The sequence below is a fragment of the Oryctolagus cuniculus genome, chromosome 17 (genome assembly GCF_051225735.1).
Source record: "Oryctolagus cuniculus isolate XC-2025 breed Fujian yellow rabbit chromosome 17, ASM5122573v1, whole genome shotgun sequence".
Lineage (NCBI taxonomy): Eukaryota > Metazoa > Chordata > Mammalia > Lagomorpha > Leporidae > Oryctolagus > Oryctolagus cuniculus.
The window spans coordinates 20,142,617-20,169,326 of record NC_142883.1 but is presented as its reverse complement, the minus strand read 5'-3'; the positions used below and the strand labels follow the sequence as shown (position 1 = coordinate 20,169,326).

At 65.0% G+C, this 26,710-nt stretch overlaps 3 protein-coding genes across 9 annotated transcripts; 1 reads left to right on the top strand and 2 right to left on the bottom strand.

Moving 5' to 3' along the window:
• Nucleotides 1-387: 387 nt before the first annotated feature.
• PLEKHH3 (pleckstrin homology, MyTH4 and FERM domain containing H3) lies at nucleotides 388-8,881 on the bottom strand. Of its 6 annotated transcripts, none has more exons than XM_051824982.3 (13): nucleotides 8,287-8,881; nucleotides 6,330-6,385; nucleotides 5,890-5,969; nucleotides 5,595-5,786; nucleotides 5,350-5,507; nucleotides 5,139-5,259; nucleotides 3,793-4,099; nucleotides 3,076-3,283; nucleotides 2,717-2,853; nucleotides 2,313-2,445; nucleotides 1,698-2,159; nucleotides 1,207-1,398; nucleotides 388-744 (listed from the first exon to the last, which is right to left on the bottom strand). In XM_051824982.3, exons 1-13 carry the CDS (start codon nucleotides 8,446-8,448, stop codon nucleotides 595-597), a joined length of 2,358 nt encoding a protein of 785 aa, XP_051680942.3. In that variant the 5' UTR covers nucleotides 8,449-8,881; the 3' UTR covers nucleotides 388-594. The 6 variants fall into 6 exon arrangements, with proteins under 6 accessions (XP_051680942.3, XP_051680945.3, XP_089173892.1 ...); XM_051824985.3 differs by having other exon boundaries at nucleotides 1,326-1,398; XM_089317766.1 differs by having other exon boundaries at nucleotides 1,723-2,159.
• Nucleotides 8,882-10,856: 1,975 nt separating this feature from the next.
• Nucleotides 10,857-13,058, bottom strand: CCR10 (C-C motif chemokine receptor 10). The gene is made up of 2 exons (XM_002719406.5): nucleotides 12,887-13,058; nucleotides 10,857-12,073 (listed from the first exon to the last, which is right to left on the bottom strand). Exons 1-2 carry the CDS (start codon nucleotides 12,908-12,910, stop codon nucleotides 11,009-11,011), a joined length of 1,089 nt encoding a protein of 362 aa, XP_002719452.1. The 5' UTR covers nucleotides 12,911-13,058; the 3' UTR covers nucleotides 10,857-11,008.
• Nucleotides 13,059-13,679: 621 nt separating this feature from the next.
• CNTNAP1 (contactin associated protein 1) lies at nucleotides 13,680-26,498 on the top strand. Of its 2 annotated transcripts, none has more exons than XM_017349208.4 (24): nucleotides 13,680-13,847; nucleotides 14,584-14,685; nucleotides 14,771-14,964; nucleotides 15,346-15,493; nucleotides 15,579-15,782; nucleotides 16,248-16,432; nucleotides 16,851-16,994; nucleotides 17,408-17,669; nucleotides 17,874-18,023; nucleotides 18,206-18,377; nucleotides 18,749-18,855; nucleotides 18,992-19,111; nucleotides 19,438-19,641; nucleotides 19,777-19,933; nucleotides 20,022-20,149; nucleotides 20,366-20,551; nucleotides 21,018-21,239; nucleotides 21,372-21,611; nucleotides 22,482-22,835; nucleotides 22,960-23,087; nucleotides 24,167-24,260; nucleotides 24,419-24,664; nucleotides 24,745-24,792; nucleotides 25,241-26,498. In XM_017349208.4, the coding sequence occupies exons 1-24, from the start codon at nucleotides 13,784-13,786 to the stop codon at nucleotides 25,525-25,527; spliced, it is 4,146 nt and encodes a 1,381-aa protein (XP_017204697.1). In that variant the 5' UTR covers nucleotides 13,680-13,783; the 3' UTR covers nucleotides 25,528-26,498. The 2 variants fall into 2 exon arrangements, with proteins under 2 accessions (XP_017204697.1, XP_051680929.1); XM_051824969.3 differs by having other exon boundaries at nucleotides 13,740-13,870.
• The last annotated feature ends 212 nt before the right edge of the window (nucleotides 26,499-26,710 follow it).

The following is a 26,710-nucleotide window of genomic DNA, read 5'->3' as shown; positions in this document are numbered from 1 at the left end:
ATTCAGGGCCAAACCAGTGGGCACACCAAAGATGGACCCAAGCAGGGCCCAGGAAATCAGGGTAGGAACTGGGCAGTGCCAGTCCTGATGACTCACTGCCCTCCAGCCTCAGAGATGCTGGGAGGCCGCCCCTCCGCCACTCAATGGCTGAGGGAGGGTGAGTAATTGCCAGCTTCCAATACTGCCCTCTTGCTGCCCCACCCACCATGCTATGGCAACATACTGGCCAGGAGCAGGTTCATTCCAGAAGGTCGAGGAGGGTGTGGCCGCGTGGTGTCCAGACTCCTCAGTGCCTGGTAAAAGCCCAGAGTGTGGGCGTCCCCTGGGGCGGAGCTCTGAGCCCAGGGGCTCCAACTTGTCCCACCGACAACACTCCCACAGGAAGGGTTTGTGTAAATAAGAATTTTTTTTTTTGCTTGTCTTCTACAAATAAATTAAGAAACAAACTAGAAAACTGTCCACACCCATTGCAGCCTATGGGTGTGAGATGTGCCCTGTCCCTGCAGGGCCAAAAGGGTCCATGGTTCGCTCCCATCTCAGAGCAGTCCTGGCCCAGGCTGGAGGCAGGAGGGAAGCTGTGACCTCTTGGCAGGCTCAGTCCTGTCCCTGGGGCTCATCCAGGCCCGAGTGCTGGCTGGGAGGGGCGGTGTCTGGCAGATCTTGGCATGGAGGAGAAGGGCTGCAGGGCCTCTCGGGGGAGGGACTGGCCAAGTAGGCATTCACCAGCTGCATGATCTCTTCCACCTAAGAGAGGGCAGAGGGCAGTGGGCAGCAGGGGCCACTGGGTTCTCTCCTTTCTCTTCTCCTCCACCCAGGCTCCGGCCTCTGCAACCTTCCCTTGCTTGGCCCCATTTTCTCTCCCGCCTGCTGCTTTCTGTCCGGCACCCTGAGGTTACTCTCCGCTCCAGGCTTTTGCTCCTGCACTTCCCTCTGCCCTGCCTGCGGTTCCCCTGGATCTTCCTAGGGCTTAGACTTTGTCAGCCTCTTTGAGTCCTTCCCCACACCCCTTAGGCTACGGCTCTTGCACTAACAGGATTCTGTTGGAGCATGTGCCATTGCCTTAAGCAGCCTTGGATTCCCACCCTCATCTCCCCTCCTTGCACTTGGCTTTGCTAGAGCCCAGCGCCGAGAGCTGTACCTGGCCCACGCCTGGTGTGCAGTGAGTCTTTCTTGATACCCCTTCCTTTCCCTCCTCCTTCCACTTACCTGGGGACTCTGAAGGAGGAGCTGGCTCTCTCCCACCCTCATGGCCAGAGTGTGGGGGCCCATTAGCTGGCAGGCGGCCACGTGGCCATAGCTGACACTGTGGATGGGTTCTGTCTCACCTGGCCGGGAGAGGGACATGGCCTTGGCTCCCAGGCCCAGGCATAGCTTCTGTGGAGCACCCCCACCAGGCTCCTGCAGATGGACAGACAGAGTCAGGGTGGAACCAGGGCCCCCTGCAGCACTGTCTGTGGTTCTGGGAGATGGCTGAGCAGGGACCTTCCCGACCCCTCTAGGATTCACAGGCCAGGCATGGAGGGGCTACAGCTCCAGGGAGCTGCAGGCCAAGGGGCTGGTGACTCCTGGGGTTTGAGATGGGCAGCTGTTCTGGACCCAGGGAATGAAGTAGCCCACAGCAGAGGTGGGCCTGTGGCTCTGGGGCAAAGGTGTGGGGCTTGGGCCGCCAGAGTCCCCTTCTCCCTTCTCCCCCTCACCGTGCTCAGCTCCAGAACGTCATACCGAGCAGCGCCGAACCCCGGACACTGCGCCGCCAGAGCCAGGTAGGTAGCCATGGCCTCAGCTCGGCCCATGCCCCGTAGCCGCTTCCAGCCGCCCAGCACGGCCGCCGCCGTGCCGGCGCCGCCTCCTCCCTCGCGGGTCAAGCTTCTCGCCGGACGGCCCGCCCCGCCGCGCCGGGCCCGCTCCGCTCGCCTCTTGGCCAGGCTCGGGCTCCACAGTGCCCCGGCCAGCAGGGCGGCGGAGGGCGGCGGCCTGGGGAGCGGGCGGGGTGGGTCTGCGCGGGGCGGCGCGGTGGGGGGCGGCAGCAGGCGGTCCAGGCGTGGCAGGGGCGCCCGCGGGGAGAAGTCCCGGTGCAGGCTCTGCAGGCGCAGCGCCGCCAGGGCGCGCAGGGTGTCGTCGGGCGGGGGTGGCCGGCCCCGCAGCAGCAGAGCGTGAGCCTGCGGGGAGGCACCGGCGTTAGGGCACGGGCGGCGGCTGCACTGTCGGGAAAACCCCACCGGCAGTGGCACCTTGGGGAGGGGGTCTGGGTTCCAGGACCAGAAAAGAGGTGGTTCGGACTTGGGAGGGGGCGGGGCGGCGGAGATTCGCACCTGCTCGAAGAGGAAAGGCAGTTCGTGGCCGTCCGGGGACAGCCCCTCGGGGTGCAGCGGGCCATGAAGACGCAGACACAGTCTACACCCAGAGTCCGGCGCGTCTTCCAGTCCGGCGTCTTCCGCCGCCAAACTGCAGGAGGGGAAAAGGCGAGGGGCGCTGGAGCAGCAGAACCATTTCCCCCTCCCCGCGCCCCCAAGGCCACTCCTCGGAGGGGGCGGGGCCACATGCTGGGGGCGGGGCCTTATGCTAGGGGCGGGGCGGGGTACAGGTGCCCGGGAGGTCCGACGCACCTCCGTGTGCAGCGCAAGTGGCAAAGGCTCCACGAACGTCCGCTTAGGGAGTGTCCGTGGCTGAGAAGTAGAGGGGCTAATAGACAACGGGGCTGGGGCTGGACATTTACTTCTCAAACCTGGTGAGCACGTCGGCCACGAGGGTCCCTCCAGCCAGGGCTCGCTCCTGGGCACCTCGCTGCTCGTACAGTGCAAATGCGTTGCGGCTCCGGGCCAAGCCCAGTCGCCCCACCAGCTCCCGAGCCACCTAGAAAGGAAGCGGGGTGGTGATGGTGGTGGTGGAGGGGGAAGTCAGGCCCCCCAGGCCCCGGGGAATGCCAGGATCCTGGGAGGGGCTGGCCCGCGAGGGCTCTGATCCCCTCCCTTACCAAAACAATTAATCAGACCTGGCGCAAATTGCGAGCCAGGAATTGGGCACGAGGAGTTGGAAGAAGGGGCTAGGGGTGCGAGGGTCTCTCCCTGACCTCACCTCGCCCGCTGTGGTGTGCGAGTCGATGGCCACCGGGCAGGCACCAGCCCCCGGGCAATGCACGGTGCACAGCAGCTCCTGCCGACGACTCAGCGCCGAGATCTCCGCCAGTGACGGCACCAGCTCTCGGCCGCGAGTCCGACTCAAGGCTTTCCGGATGAAGCGCGCGTACTCCGCCAGTTCCGAGTCCGGGAGCGCCTGCTCCGTCCTGGGAGAGGAGGAACCCCGAGGTCGGTGCTCCGAATGCCGCCTTTCTTGCATTACAGTTTACTTCGTCTCTTGCTGGCTCTCCCCACCCCTCCAACTCAAGTTTCTTGAAGGTAGTGCCCGGCTCTTCTAAATCTGAGTTACTCTGTAAGTCCTTCCACAGGTAGCGCCCTCCCGCGGGCTCCGGAAAGTCTCGGTGACCTTGCTGAAATCTGAAATCCTGCCCTATGTTGCTGCTGCGAAGGGCTCTGGTGCTGGCCTGCATCAGCCCAAGGAAAAGCAGCCTCTTTATAATTTCTCTGCCCAAAGGGGGCGTCTTACTGTAATGCATCCTCTCCCAAGTGGGGTATGATCTTGAATTCCCACCAGGGCATTGTACATATTAGCAGCAGCCCTGGCCCTGCGCAAGGACAGTCACTCCTCTGGATCTGGAGTCAGCATCCATAAAACCCTCCACAAGCCCCTCCCAGCTCTGCAGCTCCCTTGCTTTGACTTTGCCCGCCCCCTCACCTCTCCAGATGTCCCAGGAGGTGCCCCCGTACAGCTCCCCCAGGCCGGAAGGTGCAGCTCATGCAGGTGAGGAGCTGCCAGTACCGCAGGGCTGCAGGGTCTTGGGTGGCTGGCAGTCCCGGGGGCCCCGTGGGGCCTGAGGTCTGCTTAGCCAGCTGTAGGAAGAGTTCGTCGCGGAGTGCAGGCAGGTCCCGGCAGGTCTGGAGCACACCCTGCATCAGGGGCCCGGGGCGCCGCGCCCCTTCCAGTGCCTGCAGTGCCAGGAACAGCCGGACTGCCTCCTCGCGCAAGGGTGCGTAGCCAGGACCTGTGGGAGGGTGGGGGTGGAGGGACGGTTTGGAGAGGGGACACAGAGCTGCGCCCTGGGAGGAAGGCATACACCAGGGGAATACGAAGGAAGGGGGAGGTGGCGAGGGGGAGGGGGTACAAGGACAGGAAGAGTGAAGGGAAAGCAATAGTCCCAAAGTTTCAACACCTGCCTCCCAGGAGTCCCCTCTCCCTCTCCTGAGAAGCCTGAACTTGGAGTTAGGAAGGTAGATAGACAGGCTAAAGGGCCCAGGCTCAAACTCCAGCTTCAGTAACCGGCTACTGATGGTCATCACCAGGGGCCAGAAGACAGGCTGGACTGGCGTGAGAAAACCAAGACTCTCTGCAGCTCATCTCAACCCTCTAGCTTTAGGGCCTGGGCCCATGACTACACCCTTTAGGGAAGAAGTCCAGCCGGATGAGACCAACACATTCTTCTCCCAGAGCAGCGGCTCTTCCACCGCGTGAAAAGGTAACATAACACGGTCTTCCCAGGGGAATGAAAACTGGAAAGGGTGCTCTAGCAGTTCAGCTGCCGACCAGGACCCCTACACCCCAGGGCCTGGGTTCTGGACCCAGCTCCAGCTCCTGAGTCCAGCTTCCTGCTAATGCAGACCCTGAGAGACAACGGGGGGGGGGGGGGATGGCTCAAGGACTTGGGAACCTGCCAGTCACAAGGGAGGTGGCATTCCTAGGTTCCTGGCTTTCAGCTTGGACCTGGTCAAACCCCAGACATGCAGACATTTGGGGAGTGAACCAGCAGAGGGGAGCTTTCTCTCTCTCTCTCTCTCCTTCCTTCAAATCAATATAAATTTTTTAAGCAGAAGAGAAGGTATAAAAACTCTGAATGAGGCCCACAAAGAAGGTGGCCAGAAAAGCCCACCCCCCCCTTTCCTGTGTGGGCGTCCCTGCCCTCCACCCTGGCCAACTCCATTTCACCTTCACCCCTTGAAAAGCAAGGAGCTGGGGAGACCCCTGCCTGTGGAAGCACTCAGGTTCTTACCTCTGCTTCACTTCATCCCAACCAGGGGACCACTCACCTGGGGCGCTGCCTCCGTAGGGCAGGGGCAGCAGTGGGGCATACAGGGCCCCGCTTGTGTGCCTCAGGATGGGGTTCCGGTGGTAAATGAGGGCCACTGCCTCCGGGTCTCCACAGCTCTCCTGGAGGCGAGAGGCAGGATCACCAGGCTGGGCCAGGGAGCGCCCCACGGGTCCATCACCCCCTTGACTGTCTAAGGACCTCCACCTCACCTGTATGTCCCTGAGCAGTAGCTGCGTGGGGGTCTCCAGCGGGGCCTTGGAAGCGATCACTTCCCGCAATGCCGCCCCCCAGCGCTCGGCCTCGGCTTGGCGCGGGGAACAGAGGCGGACGCTGTGCTTCCGACCAGACACAGTCACTGACCACAGACCTGCGGGACAGAGAGGCCACGGGAGGCGGCCGTCAGGACCGGCTGAGCTCCCTGCCGGGAAGGCAGGAGAGCTATGAGAAATCTCACCAGTTTCCTTGGGCCTGCGCTCTGGGCCGGTCACTGAGCACAGACTGGTAAGCACCAGGCTCCCGAGGCGCCGCGCCCCCTTCCCGCTGCTGCTGAACTGGTCCAGAGAGTCCCGCGTGAGCACGAACCAAGCCCGGCGCGGGGGCAGCCATGGCCGCGCTCCTCCCCCGCGGGGCTCGCGGTACAGCCAGCCTAGGGGGACGAGACGGAGAGAATGGGGGGTCAGCCGAGGAGGCAGGGTCCCCTGCAGGGGTGGTGCGGAGGGTCTCCAGAGGGCATTGGGTGCGGCGCCCACCTTTCACAACGACATCGGGGTCGTCTTCCGGCAGCCCCTTCTCCGGGATGAGGCTCCACGTCTCCTCCCAGCTCTGCAGCCTGGGCCAGAGGGGAGCGAGGGTTGGGCGAGGCTGCAGGGCCTCCCCTCTGCCTCCAGGGGGCTCCTCAGTGCGGGCTCCCCAGACTGCCAGGGGTGCCTGTTTCCAAGCGGGACACCCCTCCTCCAGACTGTGGGAACTGCCGGGCCATTCTGACCTCGTACCAGAAATAGCCGGGACCCCCCCTCCCTCCCCGCGCCCCCGGCCGGACCGCCCCCCGGGACCCCGGCCAAACCACAGCGTCCGGCGTAGGGCCTCTCCCTTATTGCACAACAGTCCTCGCGCGAGGGAAGACAGCGAGGTTGGGGGGCTTGAGAACGGCCGGGATCTCGAGACTACGGGATGCAGGGGCGATGCTCACCTGTCGGAGACCTGCCCGCTCCTGGCTGGCTGAGTCAGCGTCACGTCCAGGGAACCCTGGAGACACAAGCGGAAGTCTTCAGGATCAGAGCCCTCCCTGCGTGATGCCCTTGGCTTCTGCCCCCAGGGCTGCGCCGCTCAAGGGATGGAGGAAGGAGTGGGGATCGCAACCAGGGCAGAGCGAGCTGGAGGCCCGCGGGGCTCGCCCCGCCCACCGGTCTCTATAGAACAAGCTCGGAGCTCCGCAGAGACTCGGGCTAAGGCGCCAAGGCTCATGCAGCGTCTCCCTTAAGCTTTAAAGATGCAATGGGGCAGAGTAGGGTGGAAAGAGCACTGTGCAGGGAGCCAGGAGACTTGGGTTCTAGTACCAGCTGAAGCATGCACAGGCTCACTGGACCCCTGGGACAAGTCCCCTCCTGATTCTGGGCCTTGCTTTGAACAGCGAGAGGTGGCTGCGCTGTGTCACACACACACACACACACACACACACACACACTTTTATCCACTCTGCCTTGCTGGCCAGGGGAGGGTCAGTGGTGGGCACTGGGAAGAGGGGGCCTTTTCAGTACAGGGCTTTGGCCAGGAGCTTACAGCTTCCCACAGCCACCCGAGACTCAGCGTTGGGCAGAGACCCTGCCCCTTCGCGGGGGTTAGGGAAGGGCAGGCCAGGCTGAGGAACGGCACTCACTCTCAGACAAGGCATTTTCTCCTCTTCTCCCACCCAACTTGAACTACACACTGGGCTCTGAAAGAGGCTGCGAACCCAACCGTCGACTGAGCCAGGCAGGAACTGGGCCATCCTCCCATTGCGCCCAGACTGCTAGAGCCAGGAGGGGGGAGGGGGGCCAGGGACACCTGTCCCCAAGCTCCAGGGAGGGGGGTGGAGGTGGGGCACGACGGAGGCCATGGTGTGACTGACAGAGCAGACCCTGCCCAGGCTGGAAGCCTGGGGACGCCTGGGTCCTGCTCCTTCCCTGGGCGCTCAACCCGTTCATTTCTGCAAAGTCTGAGCAGGGCTGTCGGGAGTGCCCCTACTGGGGCAGGTACTGACCACCCTCAGACCAACTGCCCTAATCGCAGTCCCCTGCTCCCCCCTCCTCCCCTCTATATTTATCTGCCCTCAGCCTCGCCAGGTGCTGGCTCTGGCCCCAGCAGCGGCACAGCCCGCCCCACCCGGGCACAGAGCCACCAGGCCTGCTGGGGACCCCTGAGTGGAGGATGGGAGCCCGACTTGGGCCACAGCACAAGGGAGTCTGGGCACCCTGTGCAGGGGCATGAGAGTGGAGTCAGGGCATGGAGGTCCCTCACACCAGCCGTGCCTCAGTTTCCCCATACGGAGATCCGATCAGACCAGGCAGCTGGCAGACTGCCATGGCCTGAGATTTCCCGGGAGCCTCACCAGGGAAGGCCGAGAGTTCTGTCCTGACCCGCCGGGTACTGATGAAAGGTCTTCAACGAGCCACTGCCCCCAGTTCCCTCTCCGTGGAGTCCCTGCCACGGATCCCAGTCCTACGAAGCCTTCCGCCCCTCGCCCAGGTCCCTGCGGTGGGAGCTCCGGCATCTGGCCCCAGCGCACATGAACTGGGAGCGGAGAGGACCCAGGCGTTCGAGCCGCCTAGCCGGCCTCGCCACATTCCTTGGCGCTGGCGGAGGCGGAAGGAGACGGGATGGGACGCGAGCCCGACGGGGAAGGGAGAGGCAGGGCCAGGTCGGGCCACGCGTGACGCCTCCCCTGCCTCCGGGCCCCCAGCAGGTGGACAGCGCCCAGCGTGCTGCGCGAGGCCCACAGGCGCATCCGGAGCCGGGCTTGCTGCAGCCGCTCCCGGGGGCTCTGACCCCTGGGCAAGAATCTCCCCTCACGACCCCAGTTTGCCAAGAGCACGGCGTTTGGCTGGAGCCCGGAGCCGGATCCAGCATGACGGCTGCTTGTAGTGAGAGATCGAGATCGGGGGACTTACCCTCCCGCCGCCCGCTGGACTCGGGGTCCGTAGCTCAAAGGTCTCTTCGTCCTCGTCCTCCTCCCCGTCCCCGCTAAGCTCGCCGTCTCCGTAGTCCCGGTGCAGAAGAGTAAAGCCCCGACGGCAGCAGAGGAGCCACCACAACCCCCCGGGGAGAGGCATCCGGGCGGGCAGCCGGGGGATGGGGGCGCGGACCGCTGCGGCCGAACAGCAGGGGGTCGGAGAAACTGGCGGGGCTCCGACCTGAGCGGGGAGACGAGGCGGGAGGGGGGGGCGGGCGGTGAGGAGGCAGTGTCCGTCGCTGGGGTGGAAGGGGACGCTACCTAGAGCCTGCGGGGGGCTCAATGTCTGGGCCCCCGTAGGGGGAGGGGGGAAAGGCACCCAGAGCCTGGGGCGGGGGGAGGAGAGAGCAATGTCCGGAGCTGGGAAGTAGTGTCCGTTGTAGTGTCCAGCCCTGTGGGGGGCAGCGTCCGGTGCAGTGTCCGAGGTGGGCAGTTGTCCAAGCTCCAGGGAGGGTCGTGTCCGGTAGGGCGTCCGGTGGCCGGGGCCCGGGCCGCGCGCGCTGCGCTCCCTGCAGCCCCGGGACTGGCGCGCTGGGGGCGCGAGCGCAGCGCCGGGACCCCGCCTCCCCAGCCCCCTCCTCCTGGCAAACCCCCCCGCACCCCCCCCCCCCGCCGCCGATTCCCTCTTCTTTCTCTCCTCCCTTCTTTACAGGGCAGGGTCCAGGTTTCGTCACAGCATCCTCTGCCCAATCCTTGTGCCTGGCGCCGGGCGCGGCCGCCAATCAAACGGCTAAAACCGCGGCGGGTTGCATCATGTGCCCCTGGCTTGGTGACAGCGGGGAGGGGCGGGGGAATTGGGAGGGAGGGGGCGGTGCGAGGCTGGCCACGCCCCCGCCCCCGAGGTCGGACGCGGGGTGCTAGTGACGTCACGGAAGCCCGCCCTCCTGCTCTAGCTTTAACTCTAGGCACCTCCACCAACGAATTAACCCTTTTGAGGAGCTCGGGAGAAAGAGCGGAGCGTGGAGGAAGGCCCGGGTGCTGCCCTCTGCACCCCGGCCTCGTCGCGGGGTCCCTGGGAAGGCGGCGAGCCTCAGCTCCCCGGAAGGTGCCCAGACTTGGCGCGGGACGCAGCTCTACCCTTGGGGTCAAGGAGCCCCACCGCTCGGGCCCAGCCACCTCCTATTAGAGCTGAAAAAGCTGAGGCAGGAACTCCAGGGAGGCGCAGAGCGAGGCGGGAAATAAAATCGAATCTAGAGCGCACCGCTCCCCCTGAGCTCACGTAGGGAGTGCTCGGAGTTCCTGGGAATTCTCTGCTCTCGGGCCGGCGTGGGGCGAATATCCTGTGGCTCTGAGTAAGAAAGGGTTAACCGAGGCGCTGGGCGAGCGGGGCGGGGTCAGGGCGACCCGGGGCGCGCGCGCGCCGTGCTGACTCAGCGGCGGTTCCCGAGGTCTCGGGCGGAGGGCTCCAGGTCAGCTCCCAGCAGCTGGCGCGCAAGACCCTCTAAAGATCCGCGCCTTCGCCGGGTCTTCCCCTGGCCCCTCGGAGCCGCGGCGCTGGGTCTGTGCCGCCGGGGACTCCTGGAAGGACGGCTCGCTTCGGGCCAGGCGGGGCGCGACAGGGCGGGGACTTGAGGCCAGCGCCTCCCTGGAGACCTCCCCGCCACGCCACACCCTTCTCGCCCCTCGACTCCGGGCTGGAGCGCTGGGCACAGCTTTGCTCACCGGATGTTAAGCTGCGAGAACTGTCGCATGTGAACCCCGTCCTGCCTGTTGTGATTGTGTAAAACAAAGACCAGGGATTGACGCCACCGCCTGTGCGCCCTCGCCCCCGACTAGAGCGGCCTGTACTGAGATGTCCTGGGGATGGAGACACCGCAACCACAAGCTCCCTTCCCCGTCGGGATCCCGGGAGGGCAGTTCTTTCTGAAGTCTAACCTCTCTCCTCCCCGGAGAGCTCAGGGCATTTCCTCTGACCGCATCCTCAGGGCCGGCGGAGAGCAGCATGCCCACCCCCACCGCCATCCCCACCCCCATAAGCTACCCTTTGGAAATTTGCAAATTGCAATTCCCTCCTTGGTTTCTTTCTCCGAGGGTGAAAAACTCTGACTCAACTTGAAGCACGACTTTTTTTTCTCTGCAGCCCAGAATTTTAGAAGGGATTGTAAAGTGGTAATTAATCCAAACGCCCACTCTAAACCGGCGTCTCCTGCCCCTATCGCCACGCCCCCACCTGGCACGGGCGCACGCACGGCCTCGGCCTCGGCCCGAAGGCTCCCAGAGCCGGGAACTCGGTGTGCGCTAAGGCAGCCATTACTGGACAGGGCTCTCTCCCTGTCTTCCCACAGTTTCCAGAGGCACCGCTGCCCCTCCACGCCGCGCCTTGGGTGGCAGAGGCTGGGGGCCGTTGGAGGCGGTGTCAGTGCCTACGGCTTCATCGGCCTCTCACCCCCCCCCCCCCGCGGCCCCGGGCTCGGCGAGCAGGGAGGTGATGGGGAGGGCGAAACCCACCTGCTCTGCCCGGCTACAAATCACCTCCAAGTCGGGGGTTCCGAAAATAGTAACGCTTGATGGGTTGCATCTGGTTTCCGTATTATCAATTTTAATGTGGCAAGGCACAGACGACGTCTTCCCATGGGGTCCCTGCCTTTCTCTTAGGGCTCCCCCACCTCTCTCCCACTCCCCTCCCTCCGCCCGCCCCCCACGCCCCTGCATTCGCAGCCCTAGTGGTCCCAAGAGAGGCTGTGGGTCTCGGTGGGGGCAGAGCAGGAAGAAAGGCGGGGCCGGCGGGGGCAGCGGCTGCGGGCACGAGGCCCTGGGCCGCAGCCCCCACCGCGCAGCAACCTCCGCAGGTCCTGGCGGAAGCGCAGGCCCAGAAAGGCGTAGAGCACGGGATTGAGGCCGCAGCGGGCCAAGGCCAAGCCGCCGGTGACCAGCAGCGCCAGATCCTTGCGCTTGCTGGCAGGGCAGCTCCGCTCGCGCGCGGCCAGGAAATCGGCCGTGTCCAGCAACAGGGCGAGGCTATAGGGCAGCTGCAGCACCACGAAGGCGGCCACCAGGGCCACCACGACGCGCAGCGCGCGCCGGCGCTCGGGCCCCCTGGCGGCCAGCAGCGTGCGGCCCAGGAGCGCGTAACAGGCCGCCATGACGCCCAGCGGCAGCGCGAAGCCCAGGGCCACCTGCGCCACGGCGCTTGCCCCCTTCACTGTCTGTGCGAGGCCCTCGGGGAAGATGAGGCGACAGCGCCGCTGGCCTTCCCGCTGCCCGTCCCGGCTGAAGAGGAGCGCGGGCAGCGCCAGGAGAAGCGCCAGCAGCCACACGATGACTGTGACCAAGTGCGCACGGCCTGGCGCGGAGGGCCGGGGCCCAGCTGGAAGCGCCCTCGCGATGGCCACGTAGCGGTCCGCGCTGATGCAGGCCAGGAAGAGGAAGCCGGCGTGGAAGGAGGCCGAGTAGAGGCCGGAGATGGCGCGGCAGGTCGTACTTCCGAGATTCCAGCCCTGAAGAACCCCCACTGCGGCAAAAGGCAGGGTCAAGGCCAGCAGGAGGTCGGCCAGGGCCAGCTGCAGCAGGTGGGCGGAGGTGGGCGAGCGGGCGGTCCGTCGGGCCGCCAGGTGGGTGGCCAGGACCAGGCCGTTGCCAGCCAGACCCAGCGCAGCCACGGTCAGGGAGACGCTGGGCTGGAAGGCTCGGCTGAAGGCCTGGACATCGGCCTTGTAGCAGAGTTCCGGCAGTGGCTCGGCGGAGTACGCGTCCTCCTCCTCTCCCGAGTAGGGGCCCCAGGAAGCCTGGGGGCGGTCAAAATGAGAGGAGAGGCCCTATGAGACCTCTTCCCACACATCTCCTCCCCCTACACGTGCCTGCCGCGCCCGGGGCTCCCGCGGGGCCAGGTGCAGCCGAGTCCCGGGAGAACACGTAAACTCACTACTCTTCTCAGTACACCTCAGCAGGTCTTGCATTCCTGCCTCTGCTTTCGGCCTCCTGGGTGACCCTGAGCTCCTTTCTGAACCTCCGCTACCTAATGCGTGATGTCCCCATGAGAAGTGCTGACCGGCCAGTCTACCTGGAAACGCTTGCTGCGTGGACTGTGAAATATGGAAGATAAGGGATGGGAGGCATCTGTGCTCCCGTAGGCTGACCGTTTGCATTATTAATAAATCCTGAAGTGCCGGGCCGCGCGCTCGCGCGCTCTCTCTCTCTCTCTCTCTCTCTCTCTCTCTCTCTCTCTCTCTCTGCAGCGCCCTCTCCTGGACAGACGCCCGGATGCAGGTTCTGCCTCGGACTTGGACCCTGAACTTGGCAGCCTGGTGTAGACCGGCTTTCTGTCTCCTTTCCCTTCCTCCTTCCCAGCCTGCTTCTACCTCCAAAACAGACACACTGAGCCCCTCAAGCCTCGGGGGTCTCGGGGCTGGGGCTCAGTGTGAGTTCAACCGCACTTCCCCCAGCCTCCCGCCCTGCCCCACCAGCCCCAGCCATCTGGAGGGTGGCATCCCGCCCAGGTCTCGGGATGGCGGAGACCTGTGGCCAGGTGGGGAACCCCATCCCTCCCTCCCCCCTGCCCTCGGAGTCACCCTTCTCCCCCTCCCTGTCCCCACTCCCACCTGCTCTGTGGGCTCCGTCCCCATCTCTGGCTACAAGGTTTCTGAGGTAGAGTTGCAGGGGCTAGAAGTTAAATAACCAGTGGGACAGGAAGGAAGGGGCGGGGAGAGGGGCTAAGAGGGAGGCGAGCATTCGGGTCTGTGGGCTCACTTTCCTATTCTACTGCCCCTGAGAGATTTTCTCTTCAGTCGAAGAAGAGATAGTATCTTTTAAAAGCTGTCATTTGCTAGCTAGCTGTGCGATCTTAAGGTTGTTTTTTTTTTAACCTCTCTGAACCTCAGGTTGTTTTTTCAGAGTTCTCTATTTATTTGAAAGGCAGAGTTAGAGAGAGAGCACGCGCGCTCTTCCATCCGCTGGTTCACTCCCCAGAAGCCGCAGTGGCGGGAGCTGCCCCCAGGTTTCTCTGCAGAGCGGAGTAGGGCGACATGCTGACTCCACAGCGCTAGGAGCGCTCATCCGCGGATTCTTTGACAGATCCTTTGCCCAGCTCCAAGCTTCTCCCTGCCTCCCCCCTTTCCTGGGCTGCTTCAGGGTCCCCACAGCCTGGCGTTGCGTGGGGTGTTTGCCGGCGGCGGCGCGGCGGCGGCGGTGGCGGCGGCGGCAGCGGGCGCTCGCCACCCCCGCCCTCTCGCCGCGGGGCTGAGGCGCGCGCTCGCGCGGGGTCCGGGAGGACGCGCGCGCGGGGAGAGGGAGGCTGGGGAAGGGGGAGGTGAGAGGAGAGAGGGTGGAAAGGAGAGGAGAGGAGAGCGGAGAACCGGGAAGAGAGAGAGAGGTGGGGGGGCAGGGGAGAGAGGGAGGGTGGGAGAGGCGGCGGAGGAGGAGAGCACGCGAACCCCACGAGCCGGAGCGGAGCGGAGCGGGGCTCGGGAGCCGCCGCCGGGGACCGCCAGCCCTGCAGCATGCATCTCGGGCTCCTCTGTGTCCTCGCCGCCGCCGTCTCGGGAGTCCAGGGCTGGGGCTACTGTGAGTGCTGGACTCGGAGGCAGGTGGGGTCGGGCGCGCGAGCCCAGCGCTCCTAGGGCGGGTCCCGCACCGCATTGCGGCGGGGTGGTCGCCGGCCCTTCCCAGCGGCGCACGCCGGCCCGCTCCCACCCTCTCGGGCCTCTCCCCCGCGCTCCGCAATGCAGCTCCAAGGCCGCTGCGCACGCCCCGGTGCGGGGCCGGGCTCCGAGCAGAGGACAGCAGTCGTTCTGGGCAGGGCTTTGGGGCTGGGATGCAGACGCGGGCCAGCGCCTGGGCTCGAGGCTAGGCTTGGGCGTTAAGTTGGGTCAAAGATGTTGCCAGAGGACGGGGCTGGACTTTGGAGCTGGCCCGGGGGCTGGGGGTTGTGGCTGGGATCCAAGCTGACCGGGGCTAGGGCTGGCCGCGGGGAGCCGGTGACAGTGGGTGCTGGCCAGGACTGGGGTTCGGAGCAGGTTCTGAATCTGGGGTTGGTGTAGGTTTGGGGGGAGGGGCTGATGGGTGGGCTTAGGGCTAAGGCTGGGGCCGCCTTCGGTGCTGGAGATGCTGGGGTTTGAGGCTGTGTCTGGGGATCACGAATCGGGGCAGCTCCCGGGCTAGGAGAGAGGTGGCATTGGACCCCCAGGGCTGGCCCGAGGTGCCCCCGGGGAGCTGAAGGCAGTGTGCAGCTGCTGAGTGGACTAGGGCTGGGTCTGCCGCGGGGGCGGGCGCTGGCTGACGGGCCGCCTCCCCTCCCCAGACGGCTGCGACGAGGAGCTGGTGGGGCCCTTGTATGCGCGTTCGCTGGGTGCCTCCTCCTACTACGGGCTCTTCACGGCGCCGCGCTTCGCCCGGCTGCACGGTGAGCGCCGCCCCGCGGCCGGGTGGGGACCACCCCGGGGCTGGGGGAGAGGGCTCCGCTGGTGCAAGCCATGCCCCTTCTGTAGGCATAAGTGGATGGTCGCCTCGGATTGGGGATCCGAACCCATGGCTCCAGATAGACTTAATGAAGAAGCACCGGATCCGAGCCGTGGCCACCCAGGGCTCCTTCAATTCTTGGGACTGGGTCACACGCTACATGCTGCTCTACGGTGACCGCGTGGACAGCTGGACACCCTTCTACCAGCGGGGGCACAACGCGGTACTCCCGGCACCCGGGCGCGCGCACTTGGGGAGCTTCCTTGGCTCTGGGCCCAAGGCTGGGCGGTACTGAGGGTACTGGAGGTACTGAGGGCACAGGAGAGGGAGTAGCGCCTCCTTCCCAGAGGGACCCTCAGCTCTCCGTGTGTGCTGGACACTTTCAGCTCACAGGGTTTTTAAGACATCTTGAGTGAAATCTGGGAGGGCTTCCTGGAGGAGGCGGCATGTGCTCTGGGTTTTGGGGAAATAACAGGATGGTGGGAGAGCACACTCTAGGCTAGGGAAACCGAGACGGCTGAGTGTTTGCTTTCCGGAAGTCGGAGGGCCGTAGCCGAGGGCGGGGCCGTGGCCGCTACTCTCTCCCTCTCCCCCACCCCCGCAGACCTTCTTCGGGAACGTGAATGAGTCCGCGGTGGTGCGCCACGACCTGCACTACCACTTCACCGCGCGCTACATCCGCATCGTGCCGCTGGCCTGGAACCCACGCGGCAAGATCGGCCTGAGGCTCGGCCTCTATGGCTGCCCTTACAGTGAGCGGGGCGGAGGGCGCGGGCGGTGTGCGGGCGGCGGCGCGCGGGCTCCCCGGCCCCCGGCCCACCGCTGCCCCTCCCGCAGAGGCCGACGTACTCTACTTCGACGGCGATGACGCCATCTCCTACCGCTTCCCACGGGGCGTCAGCCGGAGCCTGTGGGACGTGTTCGCGTTCAGTTTCAAGACGGAAGAGAAGGACGGGCTCCTGTTGCACGCCGAGGGCGCCCAGGGCGACTACGTGACGCTGGAGCTGCAGGGGGCGCACCTGCTGCTGCACATGAGCTTGGGTGAGCCGGGGTCTCCCCCCACTCCCCACGCGCGCCTTGCACCCACCCAACCACGCGCGCCTTGCACCCACCCAACCAATCCCTTCCCCTTCGCTGGTGGCACTGATGGCGTGTGCTGCTAGCAAAGCAGGGCTGGGCGGTGGCCTTGGCGGAGTGACCTTGGCCGAGGCGCTCCTCCAGCCTCAGTCCGCTTTCTGTCACCCCCAACACACACACACACGCACACACGCACACACGCACGGGATGGTTAGGAAGCTGAATCTCCTTGGCTTCTCATACGCCCCGCGTGATGGGAGAGAAGCAGCCTTGGGGAAACAGAGACTCAGGTCAAAGGGCGCCGGCCGGTGGTGACCACTGCATGCTCCCCTCCGGGTTGCCCACCTGCCCTGCCGGCCCAAGGCCTTAGGGCCCTGGCTCCCTGGGGTTCCGCTGCGGGAGGTCTCACTCGCCCCGCCCCCCACTCAGGCAGCAGCCCCATCCAGCCGCGGCCCGGCCACACCACGGTGAGCGCCGGCGGCGTCCTCAATGACCAGCACTGGCACTACGTGCGCCTGGACCGCTTTGGCCGCGATGCCAATCTCACGCTGGACGGCTACGTGCAGCGCTTCGTGCTCAACGGCGACTTCGAGATGCTGAACCTGGACACGGAGGTGAGCGAGGCACGCCACGCGGTGTGTGCGTGGGGCGGGGGGCGCAAGCCTCTCCCAGAGGTAAGAGCTCGCTCTCCGGGGCCTGCAGCTCCAAGCAGCTCTTGGCACACTTGGCTGCTCCCCCGCAAGCCGGCGGGTTCCCATGGATGTTAGTACGCAGACTCCCTCCCGGGCGCCACCCTGAGATGGATTCTGCAAATCCAGACTCGGGGACAGGGCAAGCTAGACGTGTCCCCCTAGGTCCTCGCACAGTTCCCATCCGCCGGGGGACTCCCAGACGGAGGCACTGACCTGCCCAGGACCCTGCGGCCGCTCCCAGGGGGAGTCCGGGCTGGGCCTCCAGCCTGGTCAGGCGTGCATGCGCGCGCGGGGGGGGGGGGTGCACGGCGCCTCACTGCGCCCCCCTCCCGCCCTGCAGATGTTCGTGGGGGGCCTGGTGGGCGCGGCGCAGAAGAACCTGGCCTACCGGCACAACTTCCGCGGCTGCATGGAGAACGTCATCTTCAACCGCGTCAACATCGCCGACCTGGCTGTGCGGCGCCACTCGCGCATCACCTTCGAGGCCAGTGCGCTGGGGGGTCGGGGCGGGGGGGACGGAACCCCAAAGCAGTGGCCAGGCACCCCCCCCACACACACACACCAGTTACGAGGCTGTGGTAGGGTCCTGTCACCTCCCTGGCTAGCAGCCGAGGACGCGGGGGGCGGGGGGCAGGGCGCGCCATGCCGCTGAGCGAAGGCCCGAGGAAGCTCTTGGGCTGGGGGTGCTTCTTAAGCCACCCCCACTCCCACCCCAGCCACCTGCGCCACCTGTCGGGACCGGAAGAGAAGGAAGTGCAGACGGCGCAGAGGAGCGATGGCCTGGACGTGGTTGGAGGTCCCAGCCTCGCCAACACCGGGGTCGTCGCGCCACGTGGAAGTGGAGGCCCCGGCCAAGGCGGGCTCAGGGGTGCTGACGCGGCCCCGTCTCGCCCCTAGGGTAAGGTGGCCTTCCGGTGCCTGGACCCCGTGCCGCACCCCATCAACTTCGGAGGCCCCCACAACTTCGTGCAGGTGCCCGGGTTCCCGCGCCGCGGCCGCCTCGCTGTCTCCTTCCGCTTTCGCACGTGGGACCTCACGGGGCTGCTGCTTTTCTCCCGCCTGGGGGACGGGCTGGGCCACGTGGAGCTGATGCTCAGCGAAGGGCAGGTCAACGTGTCGGTGGCGCAGCCTGGCCGCAAGAAGCTGCAGTTCGCTGCCGGTGAGGGGCGGCAGGCGGGGACGCTGCAGGCCGGGTGGGGGCGGGACAGGCGGGGCTGGAGGTGCCCCCCCACCCCGTGCTGGGACCGGGGCGTGGCTGGAGGCAGAGCTGGGGGGCGGGGAGCCCCTGCTGGGGTTGTGAAGAGGGAGGAGCTCGGAGATGGCACCCCGCGCGCTGCGGCTTACCCCGTCCTTGCTCGTGCAGGGTACCGCCTGAATGACGGCTTTTGGCACGAGGTGAACTTTGTGGCACAGGAGAACCACGCAGTCATCAGCATCGATGACGTGGAGGGTGCGGAGGTCAGGGTCTCCTACCCACTGCTGATCCGCACGGGGACCTCCTACTTTTTTGGGGGTGAGTGCGGACCCACTTGGGCCGGGGGGGGGGGCCCATGCTTGTCCACCTGGGTGGGGCCACCGCGGGAGCTCCGTAAGGGCCAGGCTCTAGTCTGCACTGTGCTCCCAGCACCCCTTTCTTCCCCGGGGTCGGGTCTCTCGGGTCTCCCCGGGGACGGCCTCACAGGGTGGTTGCTGCAGGTTGTCCCAAGCCGGCCGGTCGGTGGGGCTGCCACTCCAACCAGACGGCCTTCCACGGCTGCATGGAGCTGCTCAAGGTGGACGGGCAGCTGGTCAACCTGACCCTGGTGGAGTTCCGGCGGCTCGGCTACTACGCTGAGGTCCTCTTTGACACGTGCGGCATCACCGACAGGTATTCAGAGCCCTCTCCCTCACAGGGGACGCCCCGGGCTCCCAGCGGGAGTGCCTCTCCCAGCTCCTCCTGGACCACTCAGCTCCTGTCTCTTCCCTTGGACTCGGGAAACCAAGCATCTGCTTGGTCCTAGAGGGAGGGGTGTGGGTGTGGGTGGGTGGGGGTAGAATAAGGCACTTTTTGCTCTTTTGGGGAAGGGGGAACGGCAGTACTTGAGCCGCGGGACTGCTCAGTGCCCCCGCGCCTGGCCATATACCTGGTTAGGGAGATCGGGTGTGTCTCCCGGGGTTCCGGTGCCTCCAGGGGCTGGGGGTGAAACATTCCCCAGCTGCCCGTCAGCGTCCACCCCTGGGTGCTGACCCCTTGCCTAGGTGCCACCCTAACATGTGTGAGCATGATGGGCGCTGCTACCAGTCCTGGGACGACTTCATCTGCTACTGCGAGCTGACAGGCTACAAGGGGGAGACCTGCCACCAGCGTAAGTGGTTGGGGGAGGAGCCAGCTGGGGACTGGGAGGCTGCTGGCAGCGGGGGGGGGGGGGGGGGAGGCCTGGGGCCCGCCCTCCTGGCCCCCTAACCCCGGGACTGCCTCCTCCCTACCGTGGTGCCCGCCAGCTTTGTATAAGGAATCGTGTGAGGCTTATCGGCTCAGCGGGAAGACTTCTGGAAACTTCACCATTGACCCTGATGGCAGCGGCCCCCTGAAGCCATTTGTAGTGTACTGTGATATCCGAGGTCAGTCCTCCTGCTGGGTGGTGAGGGGCAGCTGACCCGGCGCCGGGGAAGGCTGGAGCGGGGGTGGGGGCAGTGAGGCAAACCTCAGCGGTGGAAGGGGACGCTAGGGACTTGTTGTTGGGCCTTGTGGCTAGACTCCCACTTCCCGGCCCGTTCCAGCTGTCCCGCCAGCAGCCTCCAAAGCAGAGGGCAGGCCTGGGCTGGACGGGGCTGCTGGCCACATTTCCTGGCTCTGGACAGCAGCGGTGGGGGCGGGGCGGGCAGGGAGACGGGTGGAGAAAGCCCGGTGAACAGCCAAAGCTCTGTCCCCACCCCGCCTCTTCCAGAGAACCGAGCATGGACAGTTGTGCGGCACGACAGGCTGTGGACGACGCGGGTGACAGGTTCCAGCATGGAGCGGCCCTTCCTGGGGGCCGTGCAGTACTGGAACGCGTCCTGGGAGGAAGTCAGCGCCCTGGCCAACGCTTCCCAGCACTGTGAACAGTGGATCGAGTTCTCCTGTTACAACTCCCGCCTGCTCAACACGGGAGGTTAGGGCTGGGGGCAGGGAGGGCGAGTGGTGGCGGCCTGACCTGGGGGGAGGTTCCCGTGGGACCCCGGGGCGGGAGGAGCCTGCAGGCTGATGGAGGCACAGGGCCTGGAAGCTGCGTGCCCCCCGCCCCCAGGAGGCTACCCCTACAGCTTTTGGATCGGCCGAAACGAGGAGCAGCACTTCTACTGGGGAGGCTCGCAGCCCGGGATCCAGCGCTGTGCCTGCGGCCTGGACCGGAGCTGTGTGGACCCTGCCCTGCATTGCAACTGCGATGCCGACCAGCCGCAGTGGTGAGGGGGCAGGGCCCGGGGGCTTCAGGCCTGCAGGGGGAGCTGAGTGGTGGGGGCTGAGCCAGCGCCTCCCGCCCCGCCCCTGCAGGAGGACCGACAAGGGACTGCTCACCTTCGTGGACCACCTGCCCGTCACGCAGGTGGTGGTGGGGGACACGAACCGCTCCACTTCCGAGGCTCAGTTCTTCCTGAGGCCCCTGCGTTGCTATGGCGACCGTGAGTGGCAGACCCCATCTGTGTGCGGCCCCCAAGCTGGCTCTTAGGTTTCCAGAATCCAGGCCACCTGGCCCAGCGAGGTGGGGGGGGTGTTTTCAGGATGCCCTGGCGGCCACCGCTGCTGTGATCCGACCCTCACTGGCGGGTTGCCCTGTTCATCCCGCCTGGGCCACCCCTTAGCTCCCTGACGAGCCCTTGCCACGTGCGCTTTTGCAGGAAATTCTTGGAACACCATCTCCTTCCACACCGGGGCCGCGCTTCGCTTCCCCCCAATCCGCGCCAACCACAGCCTGGACGTCTCCTTCTACTTCAGGACCTCGGCCCCCTCCGGCGTCTTCCTGGAGAACATGGGGGGCCCCTACTGCCAGTGGCGCCGACCCTACGTGCGGCTGGAGCTCAACAGTGAGCAGGCAGACTCTGGAAGGGAGGCGGCCGCGGGGCAGGGTGGGGGGCAAGAATATATCCCCGGGGAAACTCGGGCTGGGCGGAGGCTGGGCCAGGAGACTGGCATGGACAGGCTTGGCTGGCCCTGAGTTGGGGTCCGAGCTCTGTGCTGTGTGACCGTGGGTGCTCGCTTCACCTCTCTGGATCTCAGTCCCCCCTGAATAGGTGTAGAGAAGGAAGCTGGGTTCCTGGGGCCCTCCCACTCGGCTGAGCGGTGGGGCTGGGGGCTGCAAGCGTGCCTGGAGCCCAAGGGCCTGAGGCTTTAAGCAGTTTCGAGAGTCTGTCGCAGGCCAAGGTCAAGTTGTAGGGGGAGGAGGCTGGTGGAGGAGCCCCCAGAGGTGAGGCAGAGGGGCTGCATCTGGCCAGGGGTGACCTTGCAAGTCTGAGCCCTTTGTGCCCCCCCCACCCCCGCTGCACTGCCCAGCCTCCCGGGACGTGGTCTTTGCCTTTGATGTGGGCAACGGGGACGAGAACCTGACGGTGCACTCGGACGACTTTGAGTTTGATGACGACGAGTGGCACCTGGTCCGCGCTGAAATCAACGTGAAGCAGGCCCGGCTCCGCGTGGATCACCGGCCCTGGGTGCTGCGGCCCATGCCCCCGCAGACCTACATCTGGCTGGAGTACGACCAGCCCCTCTACGTCGGTGAGCCCCGGCCAGAGGCGGGCCCGAGGCTCCCCTGACCTTGCCCTCCCCCTGCCCCAGGGCTGCCCTCTGTGCTCCAGGGCAGGCTGAGCCCCCTTCCCTGCCCGACCCGGACCTGTCTGCTCCTCCCAGGATCTGCGGAGCTCAAGAGGCGCCCCTTCGTGGGCTGCTTGAGGGCCATGCGTCTGAACGGGGTGACTCTGAACCTGGAAGGCCGTGCCAATGCCACCGAGGGCACCTCGCCCAACTGCACGGGCCGCTGCTCCCACCCCCGCTTCCCCTGTTTCCACGGAGGCCGCTGCGTGGAGCGCTACAGCTACTACACGTGTGACTGTGACCTCACGGCGTTCGATGGGCCGTACTGCAACCGCGGTCAGTGCTGCTGCTCCCGGGGCACAGCGGGCTGGAGGGAGGAGGGCAGGAGGGCGTAAAGCCAGCGCCAGGGAAAGCTCGGGGTGTCCCTGGGCTCCTGAGCTTTGAGAAGGTGGGCAGTCAGACAGGAGAAGGTGCCGGATGCTCCCTAGTGGGGCTGGCCCAGCTAGCAGGTGCAGAGAGAGCTGGGAGGCTTCAGGCCAGTACCTTGGCCATGGTCCCACAGGCCCCAAGGCCACAGGTTGCCACCTTACCTGCCTTTAGTCCTTGGCTTGTCTGAGCCCCTCCATGCCATTTCCTGTTGACGGCTGCTACACTCCTAAAACCCAGCTCCACCCTGGCTCTTGGTGAAAACAAACCCAGACATTCAGCCTTGCAAGATTCTGCACACAGCCCGCATGGCGGGCTCCCTGAGGGTGGCAGGGGTGCGGGGAGGAGTGTGCTGGACGAGGGAGATGTGGAGGCTTAGGGGCAGCAGACCCGGGCCTTGGTTTGCAAGGGTGAGGAATGGCACATACACTGGATGGGGTCAGCGTGTCAATCGAATCTTAGCTCTCACTTCTGGTGTGTTCTTAGGCAAGTCACTGCCAGTCCCTGAGCCTCAGTGTCCCCTTCTGGGGTTGGATTAGATGATCCCTCAAGTTTCCATTTTGTGACCGAGGGGGCTCAAGGTGACCTGGAAGTAAATGTAGGGCTGTGATGATGGCCGAGATGGAAGCGGGCACGCATCTGTGTGTGGTGAGACGCTGTGATGATGGCCAAGATGGAAGCGGGCGCGCATCTGTGTGGTGAGACAGAGAGAGACAGACAGACAGACTTGGGGACTGAGGAGGCAGCCAGGGGCGCTGACCTCACTGCCTCTGCCCGCAGACATTGGTGGCTTCTTTGAGCCAGGCACCTGGATGCGCTACAACCTGCAGTCGGCCCTGCGCTCCGCGGCCCGCGAGTTCTCCCACATGCTGAGCCGGCCGGTGCCAGGCTATGAGCCTGGCTACGTCCCCGGCTACGACACTCCCGGCTACGTGCCTGGCTACCACGGCCCTGGGTACCGCCTGCCCGAGTACCCCCAGCCTGGCCGGCCCGTGCCTGGCTACCGCGGGCCTGTGTACAACGTCACGGGTGAGGAGGTGTCCTTCAGCTTCAGCACGAGCTCGGCCCCCGCGGTCCTGCTCTACGTCAGCTCCTTCGTGCGGGACTACATGGCCGTGCTCATCAAGGAGGACGGTGAGCGCCCCTTGGGCCCACCCGCCGCCGCCTTCATCTCGCTGACACCAGGCCCCGAGCGCTCCCACGAGGTGGGGTTGCGGGAGCTGTGAGGAGACCCCACCCTCGGCCTCCCCTCCCGCAGGGACCCTGCAGCTGCGCTATCAACTGGGCACCAGTCCCTATGTGTACCAGCTGACCACGCGGCCGGTGACCGACGGGCAGCCGCACAGTGTCAACATCACCCGGGTCTACCGTAACCTCTTCATCCAGGTGCGTGCTGGGGCAGAGGGGCCTCCGGTCATCAGCTCGTGGCCCCCGCTGGGGCGTCCGGGGGGGGGGGGGAATGTCAAGGATTGACACCTGCAGAGCCACTGCGGTGCACGGAGGACTCCACGTGCCCCGCCTCCCGTGCCCTGCCAGTGCTTCTGTGCCGTGGTGCAGGTCGGCAGAATCAGTGGACCAGCGCCAAGAGTAAAGTGCTTTTCCCGAAGTCAAACCTCTAGTGAGCTGAGCTGCAAAGACAGGAGACGGGACTTGCTGTCTCCTCCTCCCCACCCCCTCCTCTTCTTCCTCCTCCTCCTTCATTTATTTAAAAGGCAAAGCGACATGGAGGGGAGACAAAAAGAGAGAGATCTTCTGTTCTCTGGTCACTCCCCAAAATGGCTACAATAGCTAGGCCTGGGCCAAGCTGAAGCCAAGAGCCAAGAATTCCATCCAGGTCTCCCACATGGGTGCAGGGGCCCAAGCACTTGGGTCACCATCTGCTGCCTTCCCAGGTGCACCGACAGGGAGCTGGATCAGAAGTAGAACAGCCAGACTAAAAGCAACACTCTGAGATGGGATGCAAAAATCATGGTTTTTAGGAAAAAAAAATTTTTTTTTGTTTGAGACAGAGTTTTCTCATCTGCTGGTTCACTTCTCAAATGCCCACAATGATGGAGGAGCAGAATCGGGGAGCTGGGGACTCAAACCCAGGTCTCTCAAGTGGGTGGCAGGAACCCAGTCACCTGAGCCGTCACAGCTGCCCTCCAGGGAGTGCCATCAGCAGGGAGCTGGAGTCAGGAGCCAGAGCCGAGACTCAAACCCAGCGCTCAGATGTGGGATGTGGGCATCCTAACCATTAGACCCAATGTCTGACCCCAAACTAGGGTTTGTTCTTTAGTTTTATTTTTTTCAACACACCAAGTCCTACACAGTGGCCAGCAGCTGCCCACCTTGGACAGAGTAGGATCCACCCACTGACACGCGGGTTGGGAGAGCACGAGAGTTCCTACGTGGTCTTGGCCGCGTCTGCCTCTGGGTCTCGCCTGGGTCCTCCCTCCGTCATCCGCTCTGCCCCCTGCCCGCAGGTGGACTACTTCTCCATGACAGAACAGAAGTTCTCACTGTTGGTGGACAGCCAGCTGGACTCACCCAAGGCCTTGTATCTCGGGCGCGTGATGGGTGAGCAGGGGCTGAAGGCCCAGGAGCCTAGGGCAGAGCGAAGGCACTGGGAGTGGCCGTGGGGGTGGCAGGAAGGGTGGGTGAGAAGCCCATGGTGGTGGGAGCACAGGGCTCCCGGTGGTCCAGCCTTTCTCTCTCTGGGCCCGCCTCTCCCTCAGAGACAGGAGTCATTGACCCAGAGATCCAGCGCTACAACACCCCCGGTTTCTCGGGCTGCCTGTCTGGTGTTCGATTCAACAACGTGGCTCCCCTCAAGACCCACTTCCGCAGCCCTCGGCCCATGACGGCAGAGCTGGCCGAAGCCCTCCGCGTGCAGGGCGAGCTGGCCGAGTCTAACTGTGGGGCCATGCCACGGCTCGTCTCTGAGGTGCCGCCTGAGCTCGACCCCTGGTACCTGCCCCCAGGTACGGCCCCGGGACCCAGACGGTGGGGTGGGAAGCGGTTCTGAGCACGGGGGTCCTGACTGCTGCTGTCTCCCCACCAGACTTTCCCTACTACCATGACGACGGCTGGGTGGCCATTCTGCTAGGCTGTGAGTAGCCCCATCGGCACCCTGAGCTCCACGGAGGGCACCCTCGCTACCCTTCCCTGGGGCTGAGGGGTGGCACAGGTGCTGGGTGACTGCTGGTCCCAGGAGGAGCCGGGCCACGCTGAGGGTGGTGTGAAATCAAGCTGGACATTTCTTAGTATTGAGGATGCTAGCAATCTTTAACTGAAGTGTTGAAATGGGACTACAGCTAAGGAAGGAGGAAATGGGGGAGGGGGGTGCCGTGACACCTGCAGGGATAAGGAGCTGTGGGGACCACCAGGGATGTAGAAGAGAATACTAGAACTACACGTGAGCAGGGGCTAAGCCAGGAACCCAGAACTAGTACATTTAGGATGGCTTCCTAGTGTGTGTGTGTGAGAGGAGAAGGGGGAGGGGAGGGGAGAGGGGGCTCCAGGAAGCAGCCCTGAACGGTTCCTTTCCCTCCTTGCAGTCTTGGTGGCCTTCCTGCTGCTGGGACTGGTGGGGATGCTGGTGCTCTTCTATCTGCAGAACCACCGCTACAAGGGCTCCTATCACACCAACGAGCCCAAGGCCACCCACGACTACCATGCTGGTGGCAAACCTCCCCTGCCTGCCACAGGCGCCGCCCAGGCCCCTACCCCCACACCAGCTCCCACCCAAGTTCCGGCCCCCGCTCCTGGTCCAGCCCCGGCCCCGGCCCCTGGCCCTCGGGACCAGAACCTACCCCAGATCCTGGAGGAGTCCAGGTCAGAATGAGTCAGGAGAAGGGCTTCGGGGGCCAAGTCCAAGTCCTCGGAATCCCCCAGTCCTCGCCTCGTCCCCACCCCGTCAGGGACACTTGGCTCCACGTAGCTGGCTCTGCTTACCCAGATGCCCCTGCTGCCAGGTCTGGTGGGCAGAGCTACAGATGGGACCAAAAGGAGCGGCCGAGCCTCACTGCCTACCCCTCCGCGCTGCTGACCCCGTCTCCCCAGGCCCCTCGGGGCAGGAGGCCCTTCCAGCCATCTCTGTCCCAGCTGCTGCCAGGGATTAACTAGAGTTCCAGGGAGAGGAACCGCCTCCCTCCCCACAGACTCTATCAGCAGGGACAGATGTGCAGCTACAGGGCTGTGCAGGGCAGGGGGAGGAGGCTGCTAATCCTGTCCCCCCAGACTTCCCCCGCCCTGCCAACCGTCTCCCACCTGCTTCCTCTCAGCCCTGCGAGGGGGGCTTCCCTGCTGTCCCCACCCCCTCGTTTTGTTTTTTGCACAGAGACCAAGAGGCCTCAGTTTAGCACCTTAGTACCTCCGCTGCTTCACCGCTTTAGCCAAAGCCATAAAGAATGCGCAATGTAGAGAAACTATCGCACACGCCCTGCCTGGCCAGCCCTCTGCCGTGCCCCCTGCCAAGACGCGCAGCAGCCGTGGGGCCTGTCTGGAGGCTCGGCCCCTCCCCAGTGCACGAGGAGCCCTCTTCCCGCTTGTGGACGCTGCTTCGTTTGCCCAGGAGGTCCTATTCTTTATGTACTTATTTGTTGTTGATGAGTCTGTCTCTAGGGAAACAGTATATATTATTCTAATTTTTTAAATTATTACCTGTTTATATATAAAAGAAAACCCCAGTCAGCTGTCCTGTCCTGTGCCCACAGTCTGTAGCTGGCGTCCCCTGTGTGGGGCCTGCCATGAGTCCTGCTGGTCACTCACGCCGCTCTGCAGAGCCGTCCAATAAAGCAGAGTGGCAGAGCCCCAGCTGTGTACGGTGCTGGCCCTGTGCTTGGGAAAGTGGAACACTTTGAAGGGAACTGACCCGAGGGCCCAGGAGTTCCTAGAGGGAGCGCTAGGAATTTGCAGCTTCTGCCAGGGCCCAGCCCCAGATGTGAGCGGTCAGCGGGGACCCGACTCGGCCGCTTCCGGCTGACCTACTCCTGTGCCGCCCTCCCCAGGCCCTTGCAGCCCCGAGA